Source organism: Manis javanica, chromosome 18, assembly GCF_040802235.1.
Source record: "Manis javanica isolate MJ-LG chromosome 18, MJ_LKY, whole genome shotgun sequence".
In the NCBI taxonomy this organism is placed as follows: Eukaryota; Metazoa; Chordata; class Mammalia; order Pholidota; family Manidae; genus Manis; species Manis javanica.
In genome coordinates, this window is record NC_133173.1 from 3,577,892 (window position 1) to 3,593,786 (window position 15,895).

A 15,895-nucleotide genomic window follows, 5' to 3' on the forward strand; every position below is an offset into this window, starting at 1 on the left:
TACTTTAATATTTTTATGGAAAAGTGAATAAATTGGCTAAAGCAGAAAGCCTGGACAGGTTGTGAAGGGCATTATTTAGCATACCGAGAAACTGGGACCAGATCCTGAAGGGAGTAACAGGAAAAGAAAAATGTAAAAAGGAGGTACACAACTACATTTGCACTTTAGAAAGAACACGCTGGTGACTGAGGAGTTGGTTGGCAAAAGGGAGACTATAGATGAAGACAATGCAAGTGGTGCAATCACAGTGGAGATGGAGACAAAAGCAAGACAATTGAGAAATAGCACTGTGCCGCATGTAGGGCAGGAGGCAAGGAGACCCGGGCGGGACAGCAAACGGAGCAGTTCTAATAGAGAAGGTGCAGGAGCAAGGTCGGCGGCACGCATGTTGAATATGAAGTGTTTGTGGGATTCACAGGTGAACGTGCCCACTACTCGCCTGAAAATACTGAGCTGAGGTTTGTAGAGCGTCTGGAGATGCACATTTCGGTAGTTTAAGGGGAGCGTGGATAAAGTTACTAAGAATGGGCCAAGTCAAAACGGAAGAGGGCTGAGCCGGAATTGCGTTGAACACCAATTTTTAAGCGCAGGCCACAAGGTGCAAGGAAAAAGGAGCAGAGGCGGGGAATCTAAGGGAAGGAAGTTTGGGCAAGCAGTTCTGCGTTAGCATCCCTTCTCGAATGCTAGGGAGCTTGAGCTCAAATCTGGCGACTGCGGGCTAATCTGGGAGCGGCGGAGGCCAGACCGCCAGGCTGCGCGGTCCCCACGGCAGTCTGGGTCCGGCTGGTGTCCAACAAGGGCACCTTGGACCATCTCAGGGGACGCCTTCCGGGAGCCCTTCCGCACAGCGTTGTTTAGCTCGGCAGGCCGGGGAAGGCAGGGGCCCACGCCTTTCAAGCCAAGCCGCAGCCGCGTTCGCAGCACGACTGGGCGGCGGCGGCTGGCAGGGGACCTCCGACCCTACTGGGGGGCGGGCTCAGCTCCTTCCGCTCCCGCAGGCGCGGCCGGGCCGGGGCGGGGCCGGGGCGGGGCCGCGGGGCGCGGCCGGGGGCGGGGCTTCAGAGTCCCGGGCAGCCCGCGCGCTCTGCAGGAGCTGCCGCCGCCCGCGCCTCCGCGGTCTCGCCGCTTCTTCAGCAGAGACCCGGGCTCGGCCGCCATGTCCGCCACGGAGGAGGTTGACGGGCTGGGCGTGGCCCGGCCGCACTATGGCTGTGAGTGCGGGGCCGCAGCGCGGGGCCGGGCTGGGCTCGCTGCCTCGGTCGAGGCGCCGTTTCCCGGGGCGGGCGGGGCGGGCGGGGCAGGGCGGCGGGGGGCCTCGCGGACCCGGAAGAACCGGCGCTGCGGGGACGAGGGCGCGGCCCCCGGGCGGCGGGAGCACCCAGGCGGCCCCCGTCTGAGCCCGGGCGCGGCGGCCGGAGGGGCCACCCGGCGCCTCGCGCCTCCCAGCCCGCCCGAGACCGGGGAGGCGGCCTGGGTGAGGTGGCAGGAGGACGGGGCCGGGCGTGTCCCGAGGCCGGGGCCCGGCTCCGCTGGGGCCTCGTGGAGGCCCAGGGTCCGGCCCTGCCCGGCCCTGCGTGAGTCACTTCAGCCTCTGGAAGGAGCTCAGTTCCCTCGTCAGGATTTCAAAAGTAAAAATAAATGAAAACCCTCTGACTTCCTCATTTTCTGAATCTCATTATCTGTGGCTGCCCCTGGGACGACCCTGAGCTGCGGGCGGGATAGTCCCACTGGCCAAAGGGGAGTCCTTTGGAGTCTTAAGGTTATCCACTTTATTTTACATTCTGGGAATAATATTCTGTCTTTAGGATAATTTCACCCAACGGTTATATGTGAGGTATTGTGTCATGTTTGTGAAATTGAAGATGAGTAATACCAGGCCCGGCCTTCAAAGAACGTTTCAGAGAAACAGGCAGGTGTACAGCCTAATACTGTAGGGTTTGATAAAGATACGAGATGCGTGACCTGACTGGGCGTAAACGGCAACGCGGGCGAGGAAGAGCTTGGGGCCCGCAGGTAGTGACATGTGAATGGAGCCTTGCAGGGCGCTGTGTGAAGTCCGACAGGGCGGGGTGGGCGGGAGACAAGGCTTGATCAGCGAAGAGCGCGAAATGAGGTCTGGAAGAGTCGACAGAGCGCTGTGGGTTTTGGGAACTGAGCGGTGTGGGGGCACAGGTGTGGAAAGAAGGGTGGCAGGGAGAGGGAGGGGTTCCCCAGAGTAGCTGGGGCTAAGTAGGGAAAGGCCTTGAATGCCATCCCAAAGAATTCAGAATTCATTCCATACCCTGAATGCCCACGAAGAGGGCAGTTTGCTTCAAAGGTAAGCTCACAGACTTCTGAGACAGACTGCCTGGGCCCTTGGGGCTAACATCAGCCAGCTTCGATTTCCCCATCTGTAAAACGGGAGTGATAATCACGGAACTGTTGTGGGGTTTTTATAAGGGAGTGCATGTAAAATGCTTAGCACAGTGACCGCCACTTGGGTTCTCAGTGACGACTGGCTTTGGAAACAATATGATTAGCTCTGTATTTAGAGAGTCTGGCAGATAGACCAGGACAAATTTGGCCACATTTTCAAGTTACACTAAAATTAGTACATGTTCATATTATGGTACTTTTTTTAAAAAGGGTAAGATGAATACAGTTGAAATCCTGTAGTTTCTGTTGTGGGAAATTTATTATAGCGCGTTTGGGTGTCTTCACATCCACAGGCTACTCCTCTGGTGGCTAGCAGGAGTTTGTTGCTGTGGCGTGCTTTTATTGCTCTAGGCTGCAGGTTCTTGCATTTACATTCATTCTTTCATGTTTTAGCTGTCCTGGATAATGAGAGACTCACTGCGGAGGAGATGGATGAAAGAAGACGTCAGAACGTGGCTTATGAGTACCTTTGTCATTTGGAAGAAGCCAAGAGGTAAGGGTTGACTGGCTGGAGAGCAGATCGGCAAAGGGAAGCTGACGCAGTGTGAACACAGATAAAGATCTCTGAGTATGTGGTAGGCGCGACTGTGGGAGCCTGTGGTTTGAAGGAGTAAGTATAGGTGGGCTATTTATTCATGGGAGCTAGTAGTCCTGATGGCAGCTTGCCGTGAAACACTCTGGTGGGCACTTATGTACACTGAAAAATTTCCAGATTTGTGTTGTTAAGTTTAATGCTTATGGTACGTGTTTTGGGCACTACCAGCTGTAGGGGAAAAATAGCACGTTCAGAGTTTGAAGTTCTTTTCCTTATTTCATTGGTTCTTCACTGCTTTTGATTTATATATGAACTGGGTCTGTTCTCCTCTTGGTAGTGCTGTGGGTATAGGTCCATCCATTTGGCAATATTCAAAGTTTACCAAAGGCAGTATCCTCTGCCTTTTGTGTAAGGTGATTGATGTACAGCTGCTCTTTTCCTTGTGGTCATAATAGTGTCAATTTGCTATCAGTGCTTCATTTCTTTTGTTCTGGTGCCTGTGTTCCTTAGCAGGGTCCCAGGTAGATAGATGTATTTATAAATCATGTCCCCTACAGTGAGCACTGGTAGAAAGGCCTGCAAGGAATATGAACGGTATTTGGAATTAAAGTCTAATGAAAATCAAGGATGTTTCAAACTGCTAATAAACATGAGTGTTTTTATTTTTTTAATTATGAGAATAAAACACTCCAGGAAAGTCCAGAGAACAATAACAAAACATCCGTGTATTCCAGAACAAATGTTAGCCCTTCAGATATTTCCCTTTCCTCTCAGAAGACACAGTTGGAGTCCCCGCCATGCCCTTCCCCCCCCTGCCCTTCCCTGGCACTACCACTACCATGCATTTGGTGTCTTCTTGAATCCAGGCTGCTTTTCTGAGTTTAAAGGCCTTCCTTGAGACCGGAGGGTTGGTGACTGGGTGGGGATTAGTGATGTTTTAGGTGGGGCGAATGATAACAGCCTGCATTTTTCTAAGTGGAAGGATAGACGGTAGTTTATTTCTCATACAAAGTTTGTAAGGGTCCTGTGGACTAGATCTAGTTTTGGAAGGTCAGAGCATTTGAAAGTTGGAACTGGCATGAGAAGCCAGTGGTACTCTGGGAAGCCTTGGTGCCCCTGTTGGGGTAACCTGGGGACAAGAGGAAAGAGCCCCAACTTGCCTTCCTTCCCACACCTAAAACAGTTCACTTTTTGTTTTTTAATATTGGATTTCCACAATATAATTCCCTTTTTTCAAAGGGTGTCTTGGCTAAGATCTTGCTACCAGTAAGCTAACTCAGCTACTAATTCAGTTTAACCATCTCATTTCAGTGAGTAAACTGAGGCCTGAGTTTTCATGGTCTTGTAGTTTTGTTGATTGAGAATAGTTTTCATCATTTTATACAGTGGTTCTTAACCAACTATGTGCATTAGAATCACCTGGGGAACTTTACAGAAAGAACAAGCTCTCTGGGACTTAACCCAGAGATTCTGGTTCAGTAGATCTGGGCTGGAAGATCCAGATGCCTGTATACTTTAAATGAAATGCTTCCAGTGGTTCTGATGGGCCCCTTCATTGAGAAGCAAGATTTAAAGCATTTCAGAATTCTGACTTAATGCTGAGTTGTGAAGCTTGTACAGAATGTTGCTCTTCACATTTCCTTTGTCAGGTGCTGCCACCAGCAAGGTACTTCATTCCTGTCTACTCTAGAGCATGTTCTTTTCTGTCAAGTGTTTTTTTCAGAATGGGAAAGTAGCCCATTTCCTTTAAAACCATCCAGGGGGCATGATCCCCTGGGGTGTTTTTCAGTTGGGTGCTTTTGTGTCCTAAGGAAGTGACTAAGGCAGTGAGACATTTGTGGTAGTCCTTATTTTTTATGCTTTGGGTTCTAAGGGAGGCCATAATAGTGCCATATTGCCCTGCACACACTGTGCATTGGCCTGGTGTAGTGGAAATGTGCTTGGTTTATTTTATGGAGGCAATCCTGTAAAATCTGGATGTGGTGATTCTTTTTTATTTAAAGCTTTGATTAGAAAACAAACTTGGGAAGCACTTTTTAGATTTTACAACTGGGGGCTAGGTAAAGAGGCCTGGGAATGTCATGCTGAGAAAAGACTGGGATCCTTACTGGCCTCCTAATGTGACTGCTGCCACCCCTACAAAGTGTTGGAAGTGCGCCACAGATAAGTCACATGCTCTTCCTTATTAGCTGGGGCTTCAGCTCCCAGTCGTGGCTCCTACCCTGGTGAGCTGGGCTGTACCTCCTTTGCTGCTTGGGCCCCACTTTCCTCTTTAGCACAAGTCCAATTTGTCCTTCTGGACCGGCCCCATCCTTTTTCCTTTATAACCTCCACCCCTCCCAAGTTGGAGGAGCCCCAAGGTCTGGAATCTACACCCTCTCCAAGGCCGGGAAGAAAGATCAGAAAGATCCCAGGGAGAAAAGGTTCCCCTCTTTAGTTCTATTTATACCTCCACTCCTCCCACTGCCGGCTCCGCCTCGGAGCACAGCGGCCGCATTGTGTGTCCTTAGGCACTCTGTTTTCTCCTGTACCTGTACAGGAGCTCTTCCTGGGAAGAGAGGAGAGTGAATACCAGTGTGTGGAGACTGAGTGTAAGGGTGTGTGTTGAGAAGTGAGAGGGAGTTGTGGGTTTGTGTTTCTCCAGAAGTTAAAAGGGACAGTTTAGGGGCGATTCCATAAAAGTGCACTGGGAGTGATTGGGAAATAGAAACTGTAGAGATTCAGCTTTTCTCTGTTAGATTAGCATCAATGTAGAAATTAAGTTCTTGTTCTAATGAAGTATCATCTAAGACTCAGGGCTTTTGCTAATGGCTGCAGAGCAGACCAAGGACTTCCAATGTGGACTTGGTTTTGTTCTTTTGCCTGTTCTGATGACTTTTACGTTTGTTTTGGCCAAGGAGCCCTTGTGTAGTAGAGATGAACAGCATTTTCATTCAGTTGAAAGTGGTGGGATTTAAATGTGAGGTATGGGTGCTCAGGTCTTGGACAGGAGGAGGAAGTAGAAGGATCTGAAGGTTCAGGTGAGGAGAGCCTGTCAGGCAGGGCAGAGCAGGGCGGTCTGCGCAGGAGAGTGTAGGAGCAGTGCTGGAGGTGGGAGGAAACCCAGTTAAGTTAAAGGCCATAGGAGGAAGGTTAATTGCGGCACTCTCTGAGTCCCATAATTTCGGATTCCTTTTTCCAGAGGCTTGCTGGTGTGCCCTTTTGACTTTCATGGGCCACCTCCCTCCTGTTCAGTGTCTGTACCGTAGCTCAAGGAACACCTGCCTTGTAAAAGAAAAGTACAGCTGTGTCTGGTTGGAGATTGTCAGAAACTGTGTGGGGTTAACAAGGGCATAGCACTAAATAGAGACACTTAACCTTCTCTAAGGGAATTGAAAAAGTATCTTGGAAAGAAATCAGTTCTTGAGAAAAAAATTCTCTTTTGTACGTATGTCTGTTGTTGGTATCAAATATTTTCCAGGACCATCTCTTTAGATCTCTAACTGGGATCAGAATTCCAGTAACATCTGAATCTGTTCAGGCTGGCACACTTTGGTTGTACAAACAGAAGTTAAAGACATTTAAGAGGCATGAAAATGGTAGGTGAGGTGACTAGGAAAAACAGCTTGTCCACCAGCTTCTAGAATTCTCAAATGGAGGAATAACAAAGATTGAAGGGGATCCTGTTAGGAGGTTGACCTAAGCTCTCCTTTTACAGAAAGGAAAGCTAATTTAATTGCTTCTTGAGACCAAGTGTATGTAGTTAAGGGGCCACATAGGACGTAGCACATTGGGACCATGAGCTGGATGCATTTGTGTATTTATAATCATATCAAGGGGAAGTACGGGGAGGGGTTTATTCTTAACTCTTAAAATGGTGACATAGATGAAAACCTCTGTACTCTTTTCTGAAAATAACCTTAGTGCAGCTGCCTTGGACAGACTCCCTGATAAGAAGTGGGTTGACTTTAAAAGTGTATTTGTTAAAGTGGTTCAAACTAAGAGTGGTTTTTCACATAGTAATAATGTTGCAAACAGGAAGATTAGTCCGTAGCTTGGCCACTTTTTACAGCTTTTACCCTAAAGTGTAGCTGAAACACTTAGAAAACTTACAAGAAGAAATGTGGAGAATAACCTTTATATATTAGGCATTCAGTTAGTAACTATTATTATTATTAAGAAAAATCATATGCTGTAATCTCATGTGCTTATAATTAAAACAAATTTTAAAACTCTGAATAAAAAGTCCTTGAATGACTGTTGAGATACACGAAGTGGAAAAAATGGGGACTTTCAGTTTTGGCAGGTGTGAGTTCTGGTTCTGGTTTTATGAGTTGTTTTTTGAGTCCTTTGCAGAATGGAGATACTGGGCATCCTACAGATGCTTCAGGGTTCAGGACTGGGCACAGTGTCTGAAATACAGTGGGCAGTCAGTAAATGAGCTCTTTCCTCATCCTTGGGACAGAAGCAGACGCGATATGAAGATGATGCAGCCTTAATAAACTTTACTGTGGGATTTTTTTCCGGGACTTTCATGGTCCTCCAGATTGGCAGCCCTAGTTTTTCACCTCAGACTTAAGCTTTTGTCTGAAAAGGATACACCGGACAACAAAGATACCTTTAGGGAGTGGAATGAGGGTGGAGGGTGTGAGAAGATTTTTCCTCTTTATTTAATGCCCTTTGGTATATTTAAAATGCTTTTTATAGTGATCATGAATTTTATAATAAAAAAGGAAAGTGTTAAGGGAAAAGAAAAACTCTCTTAAGTACATGTACATAATTTTTAGATAGTTGTAATCACAAATTTAGATTTTTAAATTGTATTATTGTCTAAATTACTATTTTCAGTGCTTGCATAATTTCCATTATTTAGGCTTATTCCAATTTAAAGTTTGGTTGCTGAAAAGGTTAAACTTTCCTGCATATTTATTGACCAATTTTATTTTATTATGCAAATTGTTGATGATAAACTGGAAAGAGTCGAGTCAAGCTGTTAGCTTTCATGTTCTCTCTTATAATATGGACATTGACCTTCTATCATATTTGCTAAAAACATTTTCCCTAAAGCCCTGCTGAAATTTGAAGTTTTATATTCGATTAGCTTTTCTATGATGTAATTTTTTTTATTAAGGTATCATTGATAGACAATCTTATGAAGGTTTCACATGAGCAACATTGTGGTTACTGCATTCTCCCATATTATCAAGTCCCCCCCCCCACACCCCATTGCAGTCACTGTCCATCAGCATAATAAGATGCTATAGAATCACTACTTGTCTTCTCTGTTCTACACTGCCTCCCCTGTGACCCCCCCTACATTATGTGTGTTAATCTGATTCAATTTTTTTTAAAGACTCTTAAGTCTTTAAATCTCATGGTGTATCTAAATAATTGTATCATTTAATAACAATCTTTTTACAACCTACTAGCAATTAATAGCTACTTTGTCAAAAAGTAAATTATATATAGTTCTATTTATCTGCTTTCTAGTCTGTTATGGAGAACTGTATTTTTCTTGAGAAAATGAGTATGGCTTCACTTTCTTGTACTAATTATTGAGAAACAGCATCTGAAGCTAACTTGATTTTAGCTCCATGACAAGTAACTTTTTTTAAACATGGTTTTTCATGATTTGAAACTAGGAAAATTCTTATTCCTTGAAGTGTCTCCAATTATATATTAGAGTTGATGTTGACTTAGTAATTTTGCCTGTAATGTGAAGACACTTCTTGATTTATAGTATCTTTATTTTAGCTCTAGGAAATTGTTGTACCTTTAATAACTGGTTCTGATTCTTTAGTTGTGTCTTGAGGGTACCTATTGGTAAATTAGTTCTGCAACAGTCTGTTTTATGGCTATTCATTTTATTTATGTTAAATTAACATTCTAGATGTGTGTCTCACATGTATCTTCTTGTTCACCTATTTGATTTTCTACTGTCTTGATTTTTTTCCTTGGTTCTGTTAGTGGTCATTGCTTTGTCTTATTGCAGTTTTCATTTTGGACTGTTAATCCCTTTTCCTTCTCTACTCTTGTTAATAGATTAAATGGTCTCTGATTAGCTCATGAAGAATAGTGTGACACATACAGGATCCTTTCAAGTAGAAAAAAAGGAGCTGGGAGCTGAGAGAGTTGGGTTAAATGATTTACCAATTCTCCTTATTTTCAATATGTTTTGGAGTAGATGATGACCACAGGAAACCAGTGTTAACTGGCCAGCCAAGAGTATGGATTGTCTACCAGTTAAGGTAGGGAAAGTTTGACTGGACTAAGTTGACCATTATTTTGACCTAATTTGGCGTGTATTTTTTCTGGTCTTAGAAGTCAGAGCAACAATTGTACTTACACATTTTAATGTTCCCAATGACAAAGTAGTAAAAATATATTTTCAGGCCTAAGTTGGCATGTTCTAGGAATTTAATTTTCTGGCTTGGCATGGTGACCTGTCACTGATTTCTGCACAATTCCTTCTCCTTCACAGTTTAGCAATTTGGGGATAAACGTTGGTCAGCAAGACCTGTTTTGAACATTTGAAAGCCATGTGGTATCTGATGGACTCCTGGTTGTTTCCAGTGGGGCTGCTAACTAAACTGCTTTGCAAGAAGTATTTGTGTAAGTGCTGGTAGGCAAAGTGAGACTATCCGGAAGTGATTCATCTGACTGGGGCTGTTTGTTTAATTCTGGACTTGGTTGCCTAGCGACCATATCTTTGAACAAGCGAGTGGCTTACCACTCAATGTAGAGGGCCCAGTGCCTACCTGGTTGGATCAGGACTCTGCTGCTTTCTTTTTCTTCTGGAAGGGTTCCTGGTATCCCTGTGCTTTGACACTCTGTGAGCCAAAAAATCTTGAAAATAAAATAAAATTTTGTTAATGGTTTATTTTGAAGAGAAAGTTTACTTTCTCAAGTTTGAATTTTTTAAAAACACTTTTTCTTATAATCGCATGTTGGGAAGAATTTGTGATTTTGCAGTAAGGCATTTTATTATAGAAACCTTAATACATCTGTACCTTTGCGGCAGCTATAATGAAAGTGTGTCATGATTTGAACTATTTCCTGTCAGCCCCAAGGATCGTGGACTCCTCTTTCTCTCCCTTCATCATCATCAGTGGGACTCAGTGAGCACTTAGGCGCTAGGCACCGTGCTGAGCACTCTCCGGGCATTGTCTAATTAGCTGTTCGCAAAGTTCTGTGAGGTGCTTTTTCTCATCTGCATTTAACAGGAAGGAAAGCAAAGCTCAGGAGGGTGACTCACCCATCTGGTAAGTGGTAGATGCCGGTTTCACATTTGGCGAGGGCTCCAAAGCCCTTGCCCTTAACCCACCAGGTCAGTTTGCTGGCAGTACTACTACTGCTTCTAAAATAATGACAGCAGCAACAGTAACCACCAGTAATGAGAATGATGATGTGCTGCACATACAGCATCAGTGTGAGACAGCCATCATTTTTATTTAAGGGGGGAAGAATGAATTAGTATCACTTGTCTCAAGGTCATGTAACTCTCTGTGGAGTTCCAGCCCAGGTCTGTGTGACACCAGCACTTGTGCTGTCCACCTGTGCAGGCATGGGCGGGGTGGCATTTAAGTCCAGTGTGAAGTCCAGCATTAAGTCAGCTAGTTCCCAGAGACGTTAAGTAATTGTCTAGTTAATAAATGGGCAGGGGCATGTGAGCTGTTTCCTGCCTCTTAGGCAGAGTCTCATCACCTGCTGCTCTGACCCAACGAGGGCAGTTCTCCAATTTGTCTTATGTATTTTTGTGTCTAACTGAATTGTTGGACTTGTACTTTTTTAATTTACTGCAGAGCTAAAAATAGTGATTGACATGTATAAGTAGCTGTTAAATGTTTGTTGGTGAAAAATTTGTGCACACATGCTTATAAGAAATATGGTAAATATAAAATCTAAGTTAAGTGATATTTATGTGTATCTAGAAGCATGATAACTGGTCTATGATGAATGTGTATGTTTAGCATTTTTGACCTAAGACAAAAATGGAGGTGGATGGAAGGGGAAATGGATGCAGTAAAGGTTATATAGTTATATACAGTGGCTCTGGGGAGGCTGGTGAGTGCCCAGTTGGTTTATTCTTTATAACCTGGTGTCTGCTTTTGATTCAGCTTAGAAAGGCCTGCTTTCTTCCCAGTTGCTTGTTTTTCAAATAGTGACCTCATGCAGACAGGAGTGGCAAATTGGATTGGAAATTATTTGGCAACAACTGTATTTTCTGGTGTTGTGGGTGGAGGAAAGGCCTGTCTAAAGGCCTCTATTTCTTCTTTACCCAGAATACCTTCCTGTTGACTCACTGGAAATAATAACGAAAAGCAGAAGGAGCATTGGAGAGGCAGTTGCCAGCCCAGGGCTTGGCTTCTGTTGGGGCAGATGTTTGGGGACTGAGGGAATGCTGGCTTTAAGAAAACTTAAGAGATTTTTTTAGTAGAAGGAAATACTATCATTGTGGTAGATAGTTATCCATAAGGCAGAAGTATTAGCTTGTTGCTAGGGATCATTATTGGCCAGTATAAAAAAATTAAAAATATTTTCCTGAATGGGATTAATTAGTGTTCCTAAAAATTGAAGCAAAAGGAACTGAAATGTGAAAAGGGAGTAGGGCAAAATTAGAAAAGGAAAAACTGAAAAGAAGAAAAGCCCCAAGATCACTGAAGATAGAAAAATGATATAAAAATAAAATTTAAGTAGAAAAAGTCTCAGTACGACAGATCATTTTATTACGAATAACATATACATCTCAGGTGACCTTTAAAATAGCTAACAGGAAAAAGAATTACTACTTAGTGACTATCATGACAAAAGGTTTTTTTGCCCCAAAGACAAAATATTTTGTCATTAATTTGAACAAGGCTTCTTATTCATTGATAATTAGGAAATGTAGTGCTTGACCTTGAGGGTTTTCCTTGAAACACTTGAAAAATTCCCACAAAAATATTTTCCAGGCAGATTTGGTCTTAATATTTTATAATGAAAACTTAAAAAAAAACCATTTAAGAAATAGGTGATATATGAACGTGATACTTTGAGTCTATGCTAGGATATACAGTGGGAAAAAAAATCTTGTCTCCTTAGTCATGTTTCCCGGCCACCCAGTGTGACCCCAGGTGGAATCATTGTTACGATTGTGTATCGTCCCAGACGTAGTCTACACAGGTAAATACAAATCACTACTGTTTCCTTGTTTAGAAGTGATAGCAGACTATACATTCTGCTTTGTGTCTTGTAACTTAATCCACATGAATACATTAGCGTGCCTCATTTTTTTCTTCACAGTTGCATAGTTTTTTAGTGTATGAATCAATTTATCAATGGACACATTTTACCCCCAGCTTTTGCTATTATAAATTGTGTTGGAGTTAGCTACTTTGTATATATACCATCTTATACTTGTGAGTACTGTTGACCTTTGAACAGTACTGGGGTTAGGGGCACCAGCCCTGCCGCTTCTGCAATAGAAAATCTGCGTATAGCTTTTGACCCCCAAAACTTACTACTAATACCTACTGTTGACCACATGGTAGTAAATAATAAAATAGATTAGTATCTATATGTATTTTATGTATTCATGACATATCCAACTTTTTCTTAAAATTTGTAGATATTTCTAGTATATGCAGTTCATCCATGAGTTTTTTTTCAAATTGTTGCTAATCTCCAAACAATTTTCCAACATATTTATCGGAAAAAATCCACATATGAGTGGACTCAAGAGTTCAAACACATGTTCAAGGGTCAGCTGTATTCTTGCAACATAAAAGTGGAATTTCTGACTCAAAGGGCACATATTATGTATGTTTGATTTTGATAAATGTCAGTTTGCTCCGTGGAGGTTGTACCAGTTTACATGTCAATCTATAATATATGAGAGAGATGCTTTCCCCCTAATTTCACCAAACTGGAATACTACGTTTTGACATATGTTGAACAGCATGGGTTTAAACTACATGGGTCCACTTATTCGTGAATTTTTTTCAGTAAATATATTGGAAATTTGGAGATTTGCGACAAACTGAGAAAACATTTTCTTTTCTCTAGCTTTATTTTAAGAATGTAATATGTAATACATATAACATACCAAATATGTGTTAATTGATGGCTTATGTTATTGGTAATATTCCTTTGACGGTAGGCTATTAGTAGTTAAGTTTTTGGGGAGTCAGAAATTATATGTAGGTTTTCAGCTGTGGGAGTTGGCACCCATAACCCCCACTTGTTCAGGGGTTAGCTGTATACTATGAAGACAGGAGTAGACTTGCCAGATGGACAACTTACTCTTTGTATTAAAGGAAAGTACAGTTTGGAATTTGAAAACTGACTGACTTTTTATATCACTATTTTTTGAGGTGTATTTTCTTAATGAGTGCTGCAGTATAAAGGAAGAAAGAGCTTAGTGCCAAATAAGTTTCAGAATACTGGGTTAAACCAAGTTAAACAGGTTATTTAACTGGTGGATTATATAAGACTCAATCATGGACTGTAAATTCTGAATCTCCAAGGGAGAGGACGGTGCACGCAAATTATTCCCCAAACCTAGCTTATTATCACATAGTTTTTTTCTCAGATAATCTTTCTTAGGACTAGTGTCCCCAGTATCTGGTTTGGGAAACACTGTTCTCTATCAGCATAAAGGGTTTGAGGGACTGTTTCAAATAAGAGTTTGGTCATTTCTCAACTGTGTTATGTTTTATCTATAGTTTATTTTCATTGTCCATTGAATTCTCATGTTCTTGGCTTATAGAGCTTAGATTAAAGCCATTATTGTATACTTGGGTAGGTATAATTGCTGGAGATATCAGTGATTTTTAAAGGCATTGTGAAGAACAGGATGTGGTTTTAAAAGGGAGTGCAAGTGTATTATTAATAAAATGAAAACGTATCAGAAATTCTAGTGAACTAGTCTCTGGCAAAATTATATAGCATATTGTAAAATAGATGGCTTAATGGCAGTTAGTAAGAAAAGAAGTGATGCCTAGGAATCAGCCAGGACTTCCTCTGAGAATAGGAAGCCCTGTCACATTAACATAATTTCCTTTTGGACCGGGTCACAGATTGGTGAATCAGACAAACACAATAATGTCTAGATTTCAGTAAGGCATCTGAAAGTGTGTATTTTCATTGTTTCGCAGACAGGCTGGATAAATGTGGACTAGATTATAATATAATTAAGGTTTGTAGCTAGCTAAATAAGCCATATTCAGAAAGAACTGTCAGATATTGGGAGTGACTGCTAAATGGGTGTGGGGTTTCTTTTTGTGAAAACTTTCTGGAATTAGATAGTCATGATCATTGCACAATGTTACAAATATACAAGAAAACCCACTGAATTGCATACTTTAAAATGGTTAAAAAATGGTGTATTTATATGAATTTTATGTCAAAAAAAGGAGCTGCTAGCTTTTCAATTCAAAGAAAGCCCTTTAGTGCATGTTACAGGGAGGACATTTTAATTGGGGCTTATGAATGGATCAGTGCTGTATCAGTCAACCCTAAGTTGGACTTGTTGCTGGAGGGATGGTTAATGCACTCAAGACAAATTCTGCTATCAAAATACTTTGAATCTAATGAAATTTAATAGTAGTAAATGTGACATCTTACATTGGAGTTCAACAAATGGGGTGTCTAAGTACAGAACAGAGAGAAGTAACATTAATGGGAACACCAAACAAAAATGAAAGAAACTTGAGGTGCTTATTAAGTCATTAATAGAATTGTGGTATATGCAGCAAAGGAAGACGTGGTTCCATTGTCCCCTGTATGGATCAGAGGCTGCCTGCAGTTGGTCTTCAGTTCTGGAGGCCATACTTTAAAGGGGGACCTTGAGAATCTAGAGCAGAGATGATAGGTATGTGGTGGGATTCTTTCACACCCACAGCAGGCACTGCTGATACACCAGAATCCTTTTCAACATAGAACCTGAGGAACCACTCCCAGTCACTGGGTGTTGGTCCACTAGTTGGGACTTGGTTATTGCTCCAGGGCTAGAGCATGTCAGTGAGCATGACCGGGAGGATAAAGAGGCTCTGAGTTATGATTCTGAGGAACCATTGAAAGGACTGAGGTTATTTAATATGGAAACAAGGGTTAGAGGGAATGTAGAAACAGTGTCAGAAGTTCAATCTACCATCCAGTATAGGAATTCATTCAACTGTAACATTTTGTCTGCATTATTAAAAAATTCTTGAAAAATGGAGGAAGGATTCAATTTATCATGTGTGGAACCAGAGAACAGAACTAGGCAATGAAAGTCTGCTTAATATGAGGAAGAACTTCCTAACAATAAGAAATTCCCAAAAAGATTCTGCAATGAAACCTTCTTCAGAAAGCCCATGTTACCAAAGCTTTTTAAGCATAGATTGTGTAACAGTTAATGGGAGATTGTGTTCTTACCTAAGTACTTTCTCAAATTACTTAAAAAAAATTTATTTTCATTTCCTGTGTTATTAAAGGTATTTTTATTTTGAATGTCTTGATAATATCTCATTGCCCATTTTTTCTGGCATGGCTTAAAAAGTTGTGAAAAAACACTAACAATAAAACAAACAGATAAAAAGCATTTTGAGTCCCTTCATTGTTCAGGACCCTCTACTGGAGAAGATGCAAGAGGGTAACCCAGTCCTGCCTTTAATGAGCTTGCAGATTAATTGGGTGGACAGGGCATAACCTTTGGAAAGTTACTCAGCACTAAAGGTTGAAAGGTCTAATGTCCCAAAGCCATGTATGATTGCCAAGGAAATGATGCAGCTAATGTTTGAGAGTTTAGACAAGGGAAAGATTATTTTATGGCTGAGTTTTGCAAGGTAAGCTGAAATTGTGTGGGATAGAGGGGAAAACATAATTATATGTGGATTTCTTATTCTTCTGTGTTCCTTTATAGTTGAGACTATCTTTTTCCATTTCTTCGTGCCCAACAACACCTTCCGTAGTGCTTGTCCACAAAGTAGATGCACCACAAAGTAA

General features: G+C 42.1%; 1 protein-coding gene across 1 annotated transcript in view; it reads left to right on the forward strand.

The window, feature by feature from the left end:
* Positions 1 to 1,053: 1,053 nt before the first annotated feature.
* Positions 1,054 to 15,895, forward strand: part of IQGAP1 (IQ motif containing GTPase activating protein 1) — a 90,937-nt gene continuing 76,095 nt past the window's right edge. The window contains exons 1-2 of the mRNA XM_073227103.1: positions 1,054 to 1,211; positions 2,809 to 2,908. Coding sequence (XP_073083204.1) covers positions 1,157 to 1,211; positions 2,809 to 2,908 — 155 coding nt within the window. The 5' untranslated portion in view covers positions 1,054 to 1,156. The remainder of the gene's footprint in view (positions 1,212 to 2,808; positions 2,909 to 15,895) is intronic.